This window comes from Dendrobates tinctorius, unplaced genomic scaffold, assembly GCF_039654945.1.
Source record: "Dendrobates tinctorius isolate UK_male_01 unplaced genomic scaffold, ASM3965494v1 ptg000044l, whole genome shotgun sequence".
NCBI classification, from domain to species: Eukaryota; Metazoa; Chordata; class Amphibia; order Anura; family Dendrobatidae; genus Dendrobates; species Dendrobates tinctorius.
The window spans coordinates 21,457,370-21,477,322 of NW_027361712.1; the positions used below are offsets into that span (position 1 = coordinate 21,457,370).

General features: G+C 41.2%; 1 protein-coding gene across 2 annotated transcripts in view; it reads left to right on the forward strand.

Annotated features, from left to right (window-relative positions):
* The window catches only part of LRP10 (LDL receptor related protein 10), a 50,313-nt gene that overhangs the window by 14,952 nt on the left and 15,408 nt on the right, over positions 1 to 19,953 (forward strand). Inside the window, exons 2-4 of one of the 2 annotated variants that reach the window (XM_073575428.1) lie at positions 6,939 to 6,974; positions 12,876 to 14,004; positions 14,097 to 14,226. In XM_073575428.1, the coding sequence (XP_073431529.1) occupies positions 6,939 to 6,974; positions 12,876 to 14,004; positions 14,097 to 14,226 (1,295 nt within the window). The remainder of the gene's footprint in view (positions 1 to 6,938; positions 6,975 to 12,875; positions 14,005 to 14,096; positions 14,227 to 19,953) is intronic. The other variant, XM_073575429.1, reaches the window with a different exon arrangement.

Below are 19,953 nucleotides of genomic sequence, written 5' to 3' on the forward strand. Positions count from 1 at the left end.
GGAAAAATGCATCGTGTGCGCATGGCCTAATATTGACAGAAGCATGTATGTTATTAAATAGCAGCAATTGGATCTAGCTCTGTTTGCTGCTGCTAGATCTCATCCAGATGTTAGATTTTTCTTATGTACAAAAACAGTTCATTTTCATCAGTTTTTCAATTTTCTAGAGAAAAATGTAAACAAATTGCAAAGCTTCTCCTATACCACATATGTCAAACGTTAGCCTACGGGCCAAATCTGGCCTGCAGGGTGAGAATATTTGGCCCACGACGCCGGGTATTTTGATACAGTTAAAAGCAATGATGATGGAGGAAAGAGCGTCAGCTCTCCCATCATTCCCCCTCTGCATCTGACGTCTCAGCACAGCGGGCGCGATGACCTCATTACAACGTACTGAGTTGTGCAGAGGAACTGAAGAGACCGGAACAGCAGGGGAACTGACAGTGGTGAGTATTTTATTATTTTTTTTATGTGAGGCCATTATACTGTATGGATCGCTTTTTCTGTGGGGCCCCGTATATACCGCATGGAAGGCAATGCAGGGCCCCCGTATATACCAATGGAAGGCAATGTGAGGCCCCGTTAAACGTATGGAGGGCAGTGTGGGGATTACAGTTGGAAAATCATACTGTGTTGGGGTCACCATTCTTTATCGAGGGGATTGATTGAGGGGGTTACAGTATGGTCATCATACCGTACGTGTGGAGAAATTCACTCGGTGTATCGTACTGTGTTTGGGGTCACTTTTGTTTGCATCTCACTTTTTGTATTTTTCAAGGTCTTTTATCCTTTGGTATTATTTAAATTGGGCCATATGCTTTTTACTGCTCTTACATAACATATTATTCCAATATTTTTTTCTAAAATCTGTTAAGTAAAATGCACTTTGTTTGTTCGTGGGACACCCCCTTTAAGTTTGTTTCCATATAAAAAAGTTAATTGTCATATTTGATTAAAAGGAGTGAGTTTGATGTCGCTGTCCTACGCATTGCAGTTTGCTGGGAGTGATCGTTCACAGGTGCAGAGACTTGAATGGGTAATTTTGATCCATGATTCTGATTAAAAAAATGAGCATGTCTAAGTGATTTTTTTTTTTTTTCACAGACACATGGATTGTAAAAATACACGGACTTGTGAACAGCCCCATAAAGTATAATGGATGTGTTCTATCCATGAAAAACATGGATATATGTACGTGAAAACCAGACATCTGTCAGGTTTCCATTAGGGTTCTAGTTCTTTTGAAAGAATAATAGAGCTATAGACTTCACTGTTGACGCTGTCAGAAATAGCAGAACTCGAGATGAAAAGTGGAAAATGACAATAACAGGAGTCGGTGTATATTCGTGTAACAGATTTATGGTAGACCTTTCAGGTCCAGGCATCTGAAGAGGTTTGCAGAAATCCATAAACAGGCCTAACACAAACCTCCCCATTCAGATGTGTGGAGGGATTTTCAGTGCTTACATTTCTGCAATGAATTTGCTTTGTGTAAACTTAAGTTTAGAATATATTTATATGGTGCATCCATGCAGCAGATTTTGGCTGTGTGCACACGTTGTGTTTTTCCAGTGCAGATTTATCACAAAACCAATGAGAATCCTGAAGTTTCATGCGCACATTGCTTATTTGTGATTTGCAGACTTAAATCTGCAGAGTGTCAATTCATTCAGGGTTTTTGCTGCAGATTTCACGTTTTTTCTGCCAATAAATGCAGAAATGATGCACGTAATGTGTGTACATACCTTTTCAGTCCAATTTTACAAAATCTCATCCACGTGATGCAGAGAAAATCTGATACATAGATTAGTGCTGCAGATTTGTCATCCACAGTATGTTAATTTATGCTGCACGTTTTCACAGAGGATTTAACCCATTCCAGTGTGAACAGTGAAAGCTGCAGCTTTTTCACAAAGGAATATGCAGATTTTGCCAGTACAGATTTTACACTGCAAAAGATTTGTAATGGATACAAAGTCTACACACTATTAAAATGCTAGGTTTTTGTCATGTGAACAAAAGAATCATACCAAGAAGAATCATTTCAGAACTTTTTGCACCTGTAATGTCACCTACAATCTGTACAATTTATTTGAAAAATAGACTGCATTGTTTTCGGCTGGGAAAACTAAAGAACTAAAATAATGGGGGTTGTATAAATATGCATAGCCTTAAATTAATACTTAATTGAAGTACCCTTAGACTGAATGTTGTCAGACTCCTACTCAAATTAAATTTATCAGCATGGCACATCTAGAATTTGCAATATTTGCACACTTTTAATTACTCCAAATGTGTCAAATTATGAGGGCCTAATTCTCCCCAAAGTCCTATACCTTCTCCAAACCCTCCCAATAGACATTCCTCAACAATTTTTTCAAAAACTCAAAAATATAATTTCAAAATTTATACGGGCAGATAAAAACCAAAGGATAAACCATAAAACCTTGGTAAAATCGAGTAGTAGAGGAGGTTTAGGTCTCCCTGATTTTGAAAGATACAGATTATCAATCCACATATCAAGAGTGATTGAGCTGCAATCCCCTTGTCCCACAAAACTTTGGGTTCTACTTGAGTTGAATGATCTTCATGATGGTTTTGCACACTACCTATGGCCCACCCCATTTAATAGATTTAAATACAATAATATCACGAACCCGTACACTATGACTACCCTCAGATTATGGCACAAAACAAATAAAAAAATGAATCTTATTCCAAGTATATGCAAAGCCACTCCTATCTTGCATTTGATCCCTAATAAATATAGATCTCTTAAGAGGATAAGCAGGCTCTCGATTCCCTTCAGAAACATGCCGATTTACTCATTGGTGCACAAAAACAGATGTATGAGCAAGAAGATCAGCTCACTTACTAAAAACCTTCACTTGAAAGATGAGGTAATGCAAATTCTACAGGAAGTTACAAATCTTTATCTCCCAGATATTTCTACCTCAGCACCTGATCCACCAATTCTTAATCTAATTATGAACACAAAAGGAAAGGGAAAAATAATAGCCAAAATAAATAAGAACCTAACCCAAACAAAGGAGATCCCAGATTTCATTAAAAAATGGGAATTAGAACTAAACACAAAATTTCTCCCAGAAGAAATTCATGCAATCTTCAAAAACATCCACTTCCTAACATCTTCAGTGAAATTCCAAGAACTTAGTTATAAAATTACCGTATTTTTCGCTTTATAAGACGCACTTTTGTTCCCCCAAATTTTGGGGGAAAGTAGTGGGTGCGTCTTATAATCCGAATATACGGGGGAGGGGGTGTATATATATATATATATATGTACTGCAGGGTCCAGGGGAGGTGGGGGCAGCTTTGGAGAGGTGCTGTGAGCTGGTAAAAGCTGCCGAAGGGAGCCTTTGATCTCCTGCTCCCGCTCATATAATATGCACTGCCGCTGTCCATCACCATGGTGCTGAAACCGCACCACGGTGACTGGCTGGGGGAGCGGTGCATATTATAGCTGCCTGCGCCCTCCTTTGATCGCACATGATCCCCTGTGTTAGATATCGCCCCCATGCTGCTGCCCATAGTAAAATAAAAAACTCTTTCCTTACCTCCTCCAGCGCTGATCTCCCGGTGTCTCTGCTGCTGCTGTCATCAGCACTCTGCTGTGCTGATCACATGACCGGCTCTGAGAACCAGGAAGTGGAGGAGGAGCTCAACCACACTGAGGGAGACACGAGGAGGGACAGTGCTGAGAAGGTAAGGAAAGAGTTTATTTTACTAAAAGCAGCAGCATGGAGGCGATATCTAACACAGGGTGATGTGTGCCAGCCACAGGGGGGCCAGTGTGCCAGCCACAGGGGGGCCAGTGTGCCAGCCACAGGGGGGCCAGTGTGCCAGCCACAGGGGGGCCAGTGTGCCAGCCACAGGGGGGCCAGTGTGCCAGCCACAGGGGGGCCAGTGTGCCAGCCACAGGGGGGCCAGTGTGCCAGCCACAGGGGGGCCAGTGTGCCAGCCACAGGGGGGCCAGTGTGCCAGCCACAGGGGGGCCAGTGTGCCAGCCACAGGGGGGCCAGTGTGCCAGCCACAGGGGGGCCAGTGTGCCAGCCACAGGGGGATGTGTGCCAGCCACAGGGTGATGTGTGCCAGCCACTGGGGGCCGTGTGCCAGCCACTGGGTGATGTGTGCCAGCCACAGGGGGGCCAGTGTGCCAGCCACAGGGGGGCCAGTGTGCCAGCCACAGGGGGCCAGTGTGCCAGCCACAGGGTGATGTGTGCCAGCCACAGGGGGCCCGTGTGCCAGCACAAGGGGGCTATATTCAATATAAGGTGGCCATATCCAGATTAAGGGGGCTAATTTTAGGGTGGGGGGGCTATGAGGGACATATACCCTATATGATTTGTTAGACGGACACTGGCATTATAAGACGGACCCCATTTATTAAAAAATTCTCTATTCCTTCACCACATTTGGGGGTGCGTCTTATAATCAGGTGCGTCTTAAAAAGCGAAAAATACGGTATATCAAGATGGTATAAAACACCTGACATATTGAATAAAATAGACAGCTCAATCTTCCCTCTTTGTTGGAGATGCACCAGAGAGAAGGGTTCTCCGTCTCACATTTGGCTGGAATGCACAAAAACTAAAAGTTTCTGGGAGAGAGTTAGAGAGCATATAAAGGAAACCTTAAACGTAGACATCCCATTAACGTCAAGTTTCATTCTATTCAATTTGGATCCTTCAAATTTACACTTTAGAAAAGGCTCACTGATACCTCACCTGCTCAACGTAGCTAAAATAACTATATCAAGACACTGGAAAGATGTAGAGACCCCCTACCTGCAAAGAATGGATAAAAGAATCCAACAAAATCGGTATATACGAGAAAATTAGACTTTCAGGATCTAAAAACTTAAAGACTCTAAACGCATGGATAACCTAGTTGAACGCCTCAGAGGATCACCACATAAGCACAACCAGTAATCCTTAATTTCTGTCCCTCTACAAATTTCTTTTGTTATTCATTTTTTTGGTTTTTCTTTACATATAGCTTGTTCTGTAATGTTTATGCCTTGATTTGAGCTTGATCTCCCAAATCGCTTAGTTAACCTCTATATTTTAAGCTGGATTTTCTGACTCCTTGCCTTCGCCCTTTCCATCCCGTGTCCCTCCCCACCACTGCCCCTTGTTTTTTAAACTCTTCTTACAACCCTTTTGGTTCCCAAATCCGCAGCATTGTAGTGTTATCGTTGTAGTTTATTACGATTGTTTATTTAATCTCATTCTTTCTTTTACTATTTCTGGAAAATGGAATTTTCCTTTCCTGTTATTTTATTGAAATTTTCTAAATAAAGAATATATACATAAAAAATTGGGGGCCTGTGTACAGCCATCTTCAGGGTAACACACAGATTTTTTTTATTGAATTCAGATCTGGACTCTGGCTCGACTATTCCAAAACTTTGATCATCTTCTGTCGAAGCCATTCTTTTGTTCCTTTCGAGGCTTGCTTGGGATCATTGTCGCACTGAAAGGTGAAATTCGTCTTCAGCCTTTTAGCCGAGGCCTCGAGATTGTTTCTAAATTGACTGATTTTTGGAACTGTTCATAGTTCCCTCCACCTTGACTAAAGCCCCAGTTCCAGCTGCTGAAAAAAGTCCATCGCATAGTACTGTCCACACCATGCTTCACTGTGGGTATGGTGTTCATTTTTTTAATGATGTGCGGTTGATTTAGCACCAAACATACCTTTTTGAATTGTGGCAAAAAAGTTTAACTGTCATGTTGTGAAACCATAACACGTTTTCCCACATGCTTTTGGCAAAATATAGCCAGACTTGGATGTGTTTCTTCGTAAGAAAAGCCTCCTGTCTTGCCATCCTACCACACAGGCCAAACGTGAAGAATATGGGAGATTGTTGTCACCTGCAGTACGCAACCATTACTTGCCTGGAATTCCTGCATCTTGTTAAAGGTTGCTGTAGGCCTCTTGGCAGCCTCACAGATCAATTTTCTTTTTGTCTTTACATCAACAAACAGTTCTAGTTAAAGTCACTGTTGTTCCATGGTGTGCCTAATGCTTCATAATTTTGAAAAAAAAATTGGACCTCCTGACAACAATGAGATCCCTTAGCTGTTTTGCAAGCTGTTTTATGGACCATGGTTTTTGTTGTAAAATGCAACTAAGAAAATGTCAGGGAAAACCTACTAGAACAGTTAATTCTGATTAACCTCATATAAAGTTTATGTAAATGCAGGGATGTACTGACTAGTTATAAAACGTGATTTTCTAATTCTGAACACAACCATATCCCCAATTATAAGAATGTCAGTTGAGTTTTACAGATTATGGGTGACATTAAAGAAACATTCCCTTCAGTTTTTATCCTCTTAATATATGGCAATCATCATATTATATAGCACTGTGTATTTACAATTGCTCATTATTCCTTTCTACCCAACTAATTTTGCTCTTTTCCATTATGTCTGTGACCTCACATAATTGAAAACTGACTAGCTGAATTCTTCTAGCTCTATGTAGCAACAGGTCAATTTTGTCTGGATGACTCTGTCTCGGCAGATGGAGTGGGGAGTTGTGAAGCAGCTGGGTAATGAGTTGAAGAGGGGAATGATTTCTGCAGGTACAAGACATTTCCTGTTTCTATACAGAGCAGAGAAAAGAGAAGAATTAGCTAGGTAGAAGGGTCAAAATGTAAGTAAGCAATTGTAAGTAAACCGTGCTTTTTATGATTGCAATATATTAAGATAAAAGTTTTGATGGGAGAGCTTCTTAAAAGGTGGAAAAAGTCCTGAAAAGATTCTTTTTATATGATAAAAACTGGCATTTTAACACATTTTATGGGTGTGTAGTCTTTTTCTACCCACTGTTTATCTCTTGTGACTAGCGCAAAGTAATTTTCAAAATAAATGACTTTTCATTGAACGGCTTCTTTTTGGCTTCTATTCTAGGACACCTAGTATTCATAGAAGGGGATTCCGTTTATGGTAAGTTTCAGACCTTAATGTGGTATTAACTTTTGTTTGAAATAAAGGTTGTGTTTGAACACTTGAGGGTATGTCCACACGTTGCAGATTTGGCCCAGTTTTCCAAGGGATGTACAGTGCTGTGTTATCCTATGGAAAACAAAAACCGCTGTGCACATGCTGCGGAAAATTCTGCGCGGAAACACAGCAGTTTATTTTCCGCAGCATGTCAATTCTTTGTGCAGATTCCGCAGCGTTTTTACACCTATTCCATTCTAGGAATCCTCAGATGTCAACACCCAGGCGAAATCCACAGTAAATCTGTAGGTAAAACGCAGGCATTTTAACCTGTGGATTCTGCAGATTCCGCGCAGAAAAATCTGCACACTAATCCGCAACGTGTGCACATACCCTAATTTAAATTTATAAAGAGAACCTGTCAGTTAATCATGCTTCCCAAACTATAGGCAGCATGAATCCATGCCTGGCTACACAATTGCAACCGGATGGGTTTTTTTTTCTGAAAAACTCTGGTGTTTCAGAGAAAACATAGTTACATGAGAGACATCTGTCACTCAGGTAGAGCGGTGCGGGTAGAAGCTAGTCTCAGCTGGACTACTTCAAGCTCCCTATAGTCCTCAGCCAGATCTTTAACCCCTTTCTGACATGCACCGTACATGTACTGCTCTGCATTCCTGCAAAGAGCAGTACATGTACAGTGGCATGATTGTGCGGCCTCATGCTGAGTGCCACAGCGATTGTGTGCGGGTGTCAGCTCTGTGTGAGAGCTGACACCCCACAGCAACGCCCACGATCTGTGCTAGCACAGATCATGGGCATTTAACCCATCTGATGTCACTGTCAGTAGTGACAGCAGCATAGATGAGCATTCTCTCAGCTCTTCCATCAGGACAACACGATGAATTGCAGAACATCAGATCAGCGATCTGATGTAATACAGTGATATCCCAGGATGTAAAAAATAAAATTAAATTATAAAAAAGTGTTAAGTTTTTTACACAATCCCCAAATAAACAAAAAACAATCAAATATTTTTCAATAAATACATTTGTATAAATAAACAATAAAAGTACACATTTCCATAAAACTGCCCCATTAGTTAACCCCTTCAGTAAACACCGTAAAAAAGGCAAAAAATACAATGCTTTATCATAATGCCGAACAAAAAGTGCAATAAAACGCGATCAAAAAGACAAGAATGTAAATAAAAATGGTACCGCTGAAAACGTCATCTTGTCCTGCAAAAAAACAAGCCGTCCATCAGCAGACAAGTTATAGCTGTCAGAATAAAGCTATGAAAAAATATTTTTTCCATAAAAATAGTTTTGGTGTAAAAGCGCCAAAACATAAACTATATAAATTGGATATCGCAGTAATCGTACTGACCCGAAGAATAAAACTGCCTTACCAATTTTACCACAAGCGGAACAGTGTAAAAAAAAAAAAAAAAAAAAAGTAACAAAAAGCAATTCCTGGATTGCTGTTTTCTGTTAATTCTGTCTCCCAAAAAACGAAATGGTAATTGATCAAAAAAATGTCACATGCCCAAAAATGGTACCAATAGAAACGTCAGCTCGTGCCGCAAAAGACAAGCCATAATATGACTGTCGGCCGAAATATGGAAAAATTATAGCTCTCAATGTGGTAATGCAGAAACTAGTTTTTGCAATAAAAAGCGTCATTTTGTGTGTGACAGAAGCTACATAAAAACCTGATGTAAAACTGGTATCGCTGTAATCGCACCGACCCAAAGAATAAAGTCACCTAATCACTTATACCACACAAGAAATGTCGTAAAGAAAGAAATAAAACCAATTCTACACATGCTGTTGATTTTTTTTTTTTTTTCATTCTGCCTCGTAAAGACTGCAGTAAGGCTCGGCGCACATTTACCCTGCGCTGATCGCTTACACCGGGGTTTCGCGATTCAGATGGAACCTTTTGTGGAAGATTCCCTATAATGAGGCAGATGGAGGCATTGTGGATTCCATAGGACCTGTGATCCGGTGGTGTCCGTTTTTTAGGATTACATAAAAGTGCCGTCAGCCACAGTTTTGTGCACTGCTGAAAAGGACACCGCTGAACAGAGGTAAGAGTCCAGAGTAACTCTGCTGCCTCATTATAGTGAATGGATCCATCGGGGTTTTATCTGTCACGTTATCAGTGTGCCTAAACCACGTTTAGCACCCACATGTTTGGCATTTCTGTAGTGATGAGAGCCTGCCTAATTTACAGGTGCGTGCCCCCAGAAGCATGAGCTGGGCATAATGTACTGGTGACTGCAACGGCAGTTTGCAGTTTCCACTCAGTAACCTCTACTGCTGCATGTTTCTGGAAAACACCCATGGAGTCAAAATCGTCACTACACCTGTAGATAAATTCCCAAAGGGGTATAATTTCCCAAATGGGGTCACTTGAGGAGGGATTCTGCTTTTCTAGCACGTGGGGGCTCTGTATATGGAGTCCACAAACTATTCTAGGAAAATCTCCGCTTCAGGAGACAAATGGCGCTCTGTATGGCTAATCAGTACTGTACAGCCACATATGGGGTATTTCTACATTCAGCAGAAATTGTGGGACAAATTTTGATGACATTTTTACCGTTTTCCCAGAATGAAAATTTAAAATTTGGGGCTAACATAATTTTGCTGTAAAAATATAAATTATTTTTTCTTCACTGCCCAATGGTATAAAATTCTGTGACACACCTGTGGTTTTAATATATCACTGCACCCCTAGATGAATTCATTGAGAGATTTAGTTTGTAAAATGGGGTCACTTATGGGGGTGGTTTTGCTGTTCTGGCACCTCAGGGGCTCTGCCAATGTGACATGGCACCCGAAAACCAGTGAAGCAAAATCTGCATTATAATATGGCACTACTTCCCTTCGAGCTTTTGCACTGTGCCTCAAAAGTAGTTTTCAACCACATATGGGGTACAGTGAACTCAGGAGAAATTGCTAAACAATTATTGGGGTCCATTTCCTTCTGTTAACATTGTGAAAACACAAAATTTGGCACTAAAAAAGATTTTTGCGGGAAAAATGTTTTTTTTGTTTTTTTTTTTAATTTTCACTGCTTAACATTATAAACTTCTGTGAAGCACCTGGGGGTTCAAGGTGTTCACTACACATCTAGATAAGTTCCCAAAAGGGTCTAGTTTCCAAAATGTTGTCACTTGTTGATAGTTTCCTCTGTTTAGGCACATTAGGGGCTCTCCAAAAGGGACATGGCATCCATTAATTATTCCAGTAAATTTTGCATTCAAAAAGTCAAATCGTGCTCCTTCCCTTCCAAGCCCTGCTGTGTGCCAAAACAGTTGTTTTCCTCCACATATTGGGTATCTGCTTACTCAGGATAAATTGCACAACAAATTGTATGGAGCAATTTCTCCTTTTACCCTTATGAAAATGCAAAATTTTGAGCTAAAAAAGATTTATTTTCAACGCTATAAAGTTATGTGAAGCACCTGTGGGTTCAAGGTTCTCAACACATCTAGATAAGTTCCCTAAGGGGTCTAGTTTCCAAAATGGTGTCACTTGTTGAGGGTTTCCACTGCTTAGGCACATCATGGGCTCTCCAAACATGACATGGCGTCCGCTAATTACAGTGCCTTGTGAAAGTATTCGGCCCCCTGGAACTTTTCAACCTTTTCCTACATATCATGCATTAAACCTAAAGATACCAAATGTAAATTTTTGGTGAAGAATCAACAACAAGTGGGACACAATTTTGAAGTTGAACGAAATGTATTGGTTATTTTAAATTTTTGTGGAAATTCAAAAACTGAAAAGTAGGACGTGCAATATTATTCGTCCCCTTTACTTTCAGTGCAGCAAACTCACTCCAGAAGTTCATTGTGGATCTCTGAATGATCCAATGTTGTCCTAAATGACTAATGATGATAAATATAATCCACCTGTGTGTAATCAAGTCTCTGTATAAATGCATCTTCTCTGTGATAGTCTCAGGGTTCTGTTTGATGCACAGAGAGCATCATGAAGACCAAGGAACACAACAGCCAGGTCCGTGATACTGTTGTGGAGAAGTTTAAATCCAGATTTGGATACAAAATGATTTCCAAAACCTTAAACATCCCAAGGAGCACGGTGCAAGCGATCATATTGAAATGGAAGGAGTATCATACGACTGCAAATCTACCAAGACCCGGCCGTCCCTCTAAACTTTCATCTCAAACAAGGAGAAGACTGATCAGAGATGCAGCCAAGAGGGCCATGATCACTCTGGATGAACTGCAGAGCTCTACAGCTGAGGTGGGACAGTCTGTCCATAGGACAGCTATCAGTCGTACACTGCACAAATCTGGCCTTTATGGAAGAGTGGCAAGAAGAAAGCCATTTCTCAAAGATATCCATAAAAAGTGTTGTTTAAAGTTTGCAACAAGCTACCTGGGAGACACACCAAACATGTGGAAGAAGGTGCTCTGGTCAGATGAAGCCAAAATCGAACATTTTGACAACAGTGTTTGGCGTAAAGGCAACACAGCTCATCACCCTGAACACACCATCCTAACTGTCAAACATGGTGGTAGCAGCATTATGGTTTGGGTCTGCTTTTCTTCAGCAGGGACAGGGAAGATGGTTGAAATTGATGGGAAGATAGATGGAGCCAAATACAGGACCATTCTTGAAGAAAACCTGTTGGAGTCTGCAGAAGACCTGAGACTGGGACGGAGATTTGTCTTCCAACAAGACAATGATTCCAAACATAAAGCAAAATCTACAATGGAATGGTTCACAAATAAACATATCCAGGTGTTAGAATGGCCAAGTCAGAGTCCAGACCTGAATCCAATCGAGAATCTGTGGAAAGAGCTGAAAACTGCTGTTCACAAACGATCTCCATCAAACCTCCCTGAGTTCGAGCTGTTTGCCAAGGAAGAATGGGCAAGAATTTCAGTCTCTCGATGTACAAAACTGGTAGAGACATATCCCAAGTGACTTGCAGCTGTAATCGCAGCAAAAGTTGGCACAACAAAGTATTAAGTTAAAGGGGCCAAATAATATTGCACGCCCCACTTTTCAGATTTTGAATTTCCACAAAAATTTAAAATAACCAATAAATTTTGTTCAACTTCACAATTGTGTCCCACTTGTTGTTGATTCTTCACCAAAAATTTACATTTGGTATCTTTATGTTTGAAGCATGATATGTGGGGAAAGGTTGAAAAGTTCCAGGGGGCTGAATACTTTCCCAAGGCACAAATTAGTTCTAAAGGAAATTTTTTGTGAAAGAAAAGTAAATGTTTTTTTCCTTCCATATTCTAAAAAATTCCTGTGAAGTACTTGAAGGGTTAATAAACTTCTTGAATTTGGTTTTGAGCACCGTGAGGGGTGCAGTTTTTAGAATGGAGTCGCTTTTGGGTATTTTCTGTCATATAGACCCCTCAAAATCACTTCAAATGTGATGTGGTCCCTGAAAATAAAAATGGTTTTGTAAATTTTGTTGGAAAAATGAGAAATCGATGGTCAACTTTTAGCCCTTATAACTTCCTAGCAAAAAATTTTTTTCAAAAATTGGGTTGATGTAAAGTAGACGTGCGAAATGTTATTTATTAGCTATTTTGTGTGACATAACTAATTTAAGGGCATAAAAATTAAAAGTATGAAAATTGTGAAAATGTCCAACATTTTTGCCAAATTTACGATTTATTTACACAAATAAACGCAAGTTATATCAAAGAAATTTTACAACGATCATGAAGTACATAATATGTCATGAAAAAACACCCCATACTACCTGTTTGGGTTCTGTGTATGACAATTACGAGCTTGCCTAAACATGATCACCTACTTAAAAGTTAAAAATATAAGGTAGTTGTGTTGGATTAATTTGTTTAGTACTAATTGTAACCTGTTTTACTTCTTTCTCCTCTTACAGACTCCTCACCCTGCTTATCCGGTTTCTTCCGCTGCAGCTCTGGCTGTATTCCCCTATTTTCAGTCTGTGATGGTTCTTTTGACTGTGAGGATAAATTGGATGAAATTTCATGTTCATCATATTGCAACTTTACACTTAAAGATTTCTATGGCGTCTTCTCTCCTCCTGGATATCCAGATTCTCCACCTTCTACTCTACCGTCTCATTGCCGTTGGTTGATTGACTCTGAAGATAGCCGTGGACTTGCTTTGCAGTTTTCTGCCCTTCAGCTTTCAGCGCTAGATGCTCTTGTAGTTTATGAAAATGGCGTTGGGGATTTTCCACACCTTCTCCGTGCCTTGTACCACCAAAGCAATGGCAAATCTGTCACAGTGGAGTCTGTTGGGGGCAGAGTAACTATTATATATCAGTACAACACAAATATACCCCATTATACGTATACTGATTCTTCTGTAGCATATGGCTCTGACTATAGATTTCCTGGCACTGAGAACCACGACCCTGGCCCACGCCTTACTGACCAAATGGGATCACCACCATCTCGACTTCACTTTCCTAGTTTTACCATGCACAATGGATTATCTACATCATTCCAGCCCCGAGGGTTTAATGCCACTTACCGTGTACGGGGCTACTGCCTTCCTTGGGACCAACCATGTGGCTCCAGTCCTGGTCTTTTATTTGAAGACGGAGTAGAGGTAGGTGGTGGCTGTTTTTCTGACTCGCAGCGTTGTGATGGAATCTGGGACTGTGCCAATGGCAGAGATGAGGTAAACTGTACAAACTGTCCTGAGGGGCACTTTCCATGTGCTTCAAGTCATGGCTGTTACCCGATCAATGAGAGGTGTAATTACCAAACTTCCTGCCAAGATGGCACAGATGAAAGAAACTGTCGTGGATGTCAGCCTGGTGGTTTCCATTGTGATTTGGAGCGCTGTGTGTATGAAGCATGGGTATGTGACGGCCAAGCTGATTGTCGAGATGGAAGTGACGAAAAGAACTGTGGCTACACACTTCCTCGGAAAGTAATTGCAGCGGCTGTCATAGGAAGCTTAATCTGTGCTACATTACTTGTTGTAGCATTAGGATGTACATGCCGACTGTATACTTCACGTGCTCGCGAGTATAGGTGAGTATCAATACTAATGGAAGGATATTATACGTAAACACTGATAAAATAAAGACTACACAGCAACTCTAAATTATTTTTTTTTTTTACAGCGTCTTTGCACCTTTATCCCGGATTGATGCAGAATTGATCCAGCAGCAAGCACCTCCATCCTATGGGCAGTTGATAGCTCAAGGAGCTATACCACCTGTTGATGACTTTCCCACTGAGAGTCCTAATGATGTGAGTGTACATGGCATATATCTTGTACTAATAAGTCCTTTATTGCAGAATGGCATATAGATCTGCTGTGTTTTCAGCACATCAATCAGCTGTTCCTGGTGCGTGAGACTGCAGGGTAACATTAGTCATTGTGTTATTGGAAGCTTTATGACTTTATTGAAATTTTATTTTTGTGGTGCAATAACTTGGGGTAATCCCCTTCAATAAACATTTTCCCTAAATAAATAAATAAAAAATACCTGGAAAAGGTAGGATTCAGTGACGCCGTATGATGCATACCAGCAACATGTTCGTTTAATAGCTTGCACAGGCTGAACCAGCTTCATATGATCAAGCAGTAAGAGATTCCTTAGTGTGCATAGGCTGACAGTTTTTTCAGCACCTCAGGTCCTGATCACACAGGACTATGTGCTGCTGAGAACAATGATCAGTTTTGCAGACCAGCGAACGAGTGTCTTGATCATTTGTCCAGTGATCAATAACCTATTTAGAATGCAAGATTGTCATGAAATGAGCATTCCTAGTATCACTTGTTCACAATAATCATACAATGTATAAATGGATTGGATGTCTGAGCTACCCTTTACTGTGAAGCCCAGAAATGGTGCATTGTTATTATAGTCTCATCTGCGCATAACAGATCAGATTGTGGGTGACCAAGCATTCATGTCAGCTCTAGGAGTTGTTACCCTGCTTTCCAGTCTCTCAACAACATATACCGTATATACTCGAGTATAAGCCAACCCCGCCTAATTTTGCCACAAAAAAACTGGGAAAACTTATTGACTCGAGTATAAGCCTAGGGTGGAAAATGCAGCAGCTACTGCTAAATATCAAAAATAAAAATAGATACCAATAAAAGTAAAATTAATTGAGACATCAGTAGGTTAAATGTTTTTGAATATCCATATTGAATCAGGAGCCCCATATAATGCTCCATACAGTTCATGATGGGCCCCATAAGATGCTCCATACAAAATACACCCCATATAATGCTGCACAAAGGTTAATAATGACCCCATAAGATGCTCCATAGAATATGCCCCATATGCTGCTCCATAAAGGTTATGGCCCCATAAAATGTTCCATAGAATAGGCCCCATATGCTGCCCCCATAAGATTCTCCATAGATTATGTCCCCATAAGATGCTCCATAGATTATGCCTCCATGTGCTGCCGCTGCTGCATTTAAAAATAAAAAAAATGCCATACTCACCTCTCCGTCGCCAGGTGCCGGTGTCACTGCTGGCACCTGAGATATTCACCTGTCCCCCGGTCCATCGCTGTTTGCTGCTGTCTGGCACGTCATCTGTCAGTGACGTTCAGACTGCAGGGGGCGCGGCACACACTAACCGTCACCGTGCCCTCTGCTGTCTGAACGTCACTGACAGATGACGTGCCAGACAGCATCAAACAGTGATGGACCCCGGACAGGCGAGTATCACTATACTTACCCGTCCTGGCACGGTCTCTGCAGCCCCCAGTTTCTCCGCAATCTCCCTTCCTTCCTTCAGTGGTCACGTGGTACCGCTCATTAAACTCATGAATATGCGCATATTCATGAGTTTAATGAGCGGTACCGTGTGACTGCTGAAGGAAGGAGGGAGATTGCGGAGAAGCTGGGGGCTGCAGAGACCGTGCCAGGACGGGTAAGTATGACTTGACACCCCCGCCCCCCTCCCCCTCCGACCCCCTGGTGTATATGACTCGAATATAAGCCGAGAGGGGGACTTTCAGCCCAAAAAAATGGGCTGAAAATCTCGGCTTATATTCGAGTATAAACGGTAAATCCTATTTTTGTTAGCTCAGTAGTTCAGTGGGTAGCACTGTTGCTTTGTAGTGCTGGGGTCCTGGATTACAATCCCACTGCGGACAACTGCAAGGAGCTAAAATGTTCTCCCTGTGTTTGTGTGGGTTTCCTCTGGGTACTCCAATTTCTTTCCACACTGCAAAGACATATTGATAGGGAATCTAAATTGTGATCCCCAGTGGGGACAACAATGAGTGTCTGTAAAGTGTTGTGGAATTAATGGTGCTATGTAAGCAAAGCATAATAAGAATATATCACAAAACAACATTTATCACAGGATAGACAATAAATATATGATCACGAAGGGCCCCCAACTCTGGCCTTCCAGCCATCACATGAATGGGGTCTGAGCTTCCTGTTTTTGCTCACTGTTGGACTGCAGTGAGGAGGAGTTTGAATGGAGCAATGGTCTTTTGAGTCCTGCCCCCTCCATTCAGTGTCTGTAAGGCCAATGAAAATAATCTGAAACTATAATAATTATTAATAAAATAAACACTTTATATAGCTTTTACATTGGGTAGGGAAAGTACTCAGACCCCTTTAAATTTTTCACTCTTTGTTTCACTGCAGCCATTTGGTAAATTCAAAGAATTTCATTTTTTTCCTCATTAATTTACACTCTGCATCCCATCTTGACTGAAAAAAAACAAATGTAGAAATTTTTGAAATGTATTAAAAAAAAGGAAAACTGAAATATCTCATGGTCATAAGTATTCAAGCCCTTTGCTCAGACACTCATATTTAAGTCACATGCTGTCTATTTCCTTGTGATCCTCCTTGAGATGGTTCTACTCCTTCATTGGAGTCCAGCTGTGTTTAATTACACTGATAGCACTTGATTTGGAACGGCACACACCTGTCTATATAAGACCTCACAGTGCATGTCAGACCTAATGAGAATCATGAGGTCAAAGGAACTGGCCAAGGAGCTCAGACAGAATTGCGGCAAGGCACAGATCTGGCCAAGGTTACAAAAAAATTTCTGCAGTACTCAAGCTTCCTAAGAGCACAGTGGCCTCCATAATCCTTAAATGGAAGAAGTTTGGGACCACCAGAAGTCTTCCTAGACCTGGCCATGTGATATTTCAGTTTTTCTTTTTTAATAAATTTGCAAAAAGTTCTACATTTCTGTTTTTTTCAGTCAAGATGGGGTGCAGAGTGTACATTAATGAGAAAAAATGAACATTTTTGAATTTACCAAATGGCTGCAATGAAACAGAGTGAAAATTTTAAAGGGGTCTGAATACTTTCCATACCTGCTGTAAATTCTGAGCATACACACTGATTCACCACCATTTTACCACAAGGCATACCTTACAAAACCCTTACTGCTGTAATTCTGTTGCTGTATTCTTGGGAAGACATAACCAGCTACCAAGGATGGTGCTTGTTACTGACCCCTATATTGCACCAATATGTTCAGCATTTCCCATCTAAGTGCTGCTGTTACACTACACTTTCCCATCTATGCAGTTTACAGTGTGTATTTTGAAGTAAAATAGGCCACCACCAGAATCAATAGTCCCAGTCCATGGAAGGTAGAATTTCTGATGCTAAAGCTTCAAAAAGTACTTATGTGACCACCTCTGTAAACTTATTGTTCAGTGTGTTGGGTTTTTCATGTTTGTTTTTTTTATGCTTATTAAGAAAAACTTGAGTTTCAAGTGATTTTTTTTTTTTTTTTTTTTTTATAAAGAAAACTACTAACAGAACAGTGCCAGAGCCCAAAACACATTGTATAGTTTGTTTTACACACTTTAACATCTGGCTGAAGAGTTTAAGCTACAAAAGTTATTTTTTTCTGTGAAACGCCTGTTTTTCAGCCCTTCATCCTAGTGTTGTCTCACAGTCTGACATTACTGATCCTAGCATGACCACTCGGCGGCTTTGTACACCATCTTTGTTGATTCATTAGTGGCTCCACATGAACGGGCAACCTCCCATCAAGAGGAATAGAAGATATAAAATGACTGATAACATTCACTCAGCGCTATCTTTATCTCCCATAGGCTTAAATGGAAAGCGACAGCTCTGTGCTAGAAACTTATTACCGTAGCTTGTGCAGACTTAAGGCCCCGTCACACATAGCGATCTCGCTAGCGAGATCGCTGCTGAGTCACAAGTTTTGTGACACAACAGCGAGATCGCTGTGTGTGACAGCGATCAGCGACCCCGCCCCCCTGCCGGTATCGCTGATCGCTCTGGGAAATCTCTGGACATTTCTTTCGTCGCTGATCTCCCGCTGGCCAGCACGCATCGCTGTGTGTGACAGGCGGGAGATCAGCGATAAAATAATAAAAAAAAAAAAAAAAATATTGTTATTCTCACCTTCCGACGTCCCGCGCAGCATTCCCGCCTCTCTCCACGCTCCGGTCCCAGTAATCCTTTGCAAGAATGACCGTGAGACTTCGCGATCCCGCGAGAACCGACATCATCGCGGTAATTCTCGCAAAGGATTACTGGGACCGGAGCGTGGAGAGAGGCAGGAATGCTGCGCGGGACGTCGAAAGGTGAGAATAACAATATTTTTTATTTTAATTCTATTTTTGACATGAATCAGCGCTAATCGCTGGTGAAGCTGTCTGTTTGACAGCTCACCAGCGATCACATAGCGATTCACCAGCGATCCTGACACGTTGATATCGTTGTCGGGATTGCTGGTAAGTCGCTATGTGTGACGGGGCCTTTAGTCAAAGTCCGAGGAGTCACTGCTTGTTGTTATAGGGACTCTGTTGGCACCGGATAACTGTTCAAACTAAATCCTGCCTCTCGGTGTTTCACCTTGTGGCCAATCCTTTATATACACTTTCCAACCTGCTTGTTTCCCCTCTGTCTCCACCAGGCCTGTGGAGTCGGTAAGCCAAACCTGCGACTCCGACTCCTCAATTTCCCTTACACCAACTCCGACTCCATGACTCCGACTCCCACATATATTGCTTCTGTGAAAAATTTATTGTAGTACAATGTGAACATCAGACATTTAATGATTTCTATGATCAAGAAATATAGCAAAAAATGACAATTTTTGGTCAAAAATGACACATATATTTCACCCCAAAACTTATATGTCTATACAGCAGTAAGTGAGGTTAAAAAATAACTTTTAATATGTAACTTAAAAGCTCCAAAACGATAATGTCACCAATAGTGATTAAAAGGATGCCAATAAATGGGTAATCCCTAAGAAGAGATTGGAACACCCAAACGCATCAATCAGGATATAAAACGTTACTAATGTATCATATCAGGCAACAATTTATAAACAGGATACAGCATTTAACAGTTAGCACACAATGCCATAACCAAATGCATATATGTCTATTGTGTTTGGCTAAACCAAAAGAGGTTTATAGCCACAAAATACTAGAAGGTGAGATATATAAAATAGGAATGATCTCACCGGTTTTTGCAGACGGCCAGGAGTCTCCAGGGATACTCTGTGTACACACAGGGAGGTAGCGATAGGGAGACAATACCCTGTCAAATCCCTTAAAAAATAACCATCATCTGATCCCCAGACTCCTGCCCTTACAAGGGCAGTCCACAAGCTCACCCTATATTGCACATGCCCTGCACTTTCCCTTAGAAGAGCGTCCCAACGCGTTTCATCCAAGTAAATCTTCAGGGGACTAACTTGTTGCAAAGTGCCATAGTGCTAAAGCTCAAAACATGGATCCTTCCACTATAAATGCTGTCTGCAGAGAGTGAAGGACAAAGGGCATATTTATATGGTAAACCATCAACACCTGATGCCACAATCAAACACACACTCCCATATATGATTAATCAAACATCGGTCATTAGGCGGTTCAGCATCTGTGGAACGCACGCCGAGGTCGGCGCTAACTCCGCCCATACCAGCCTCACAGGAATCAGGCAAATCAGAAAGTAGAAAAAATGCCCCACTTCCGGTTGGA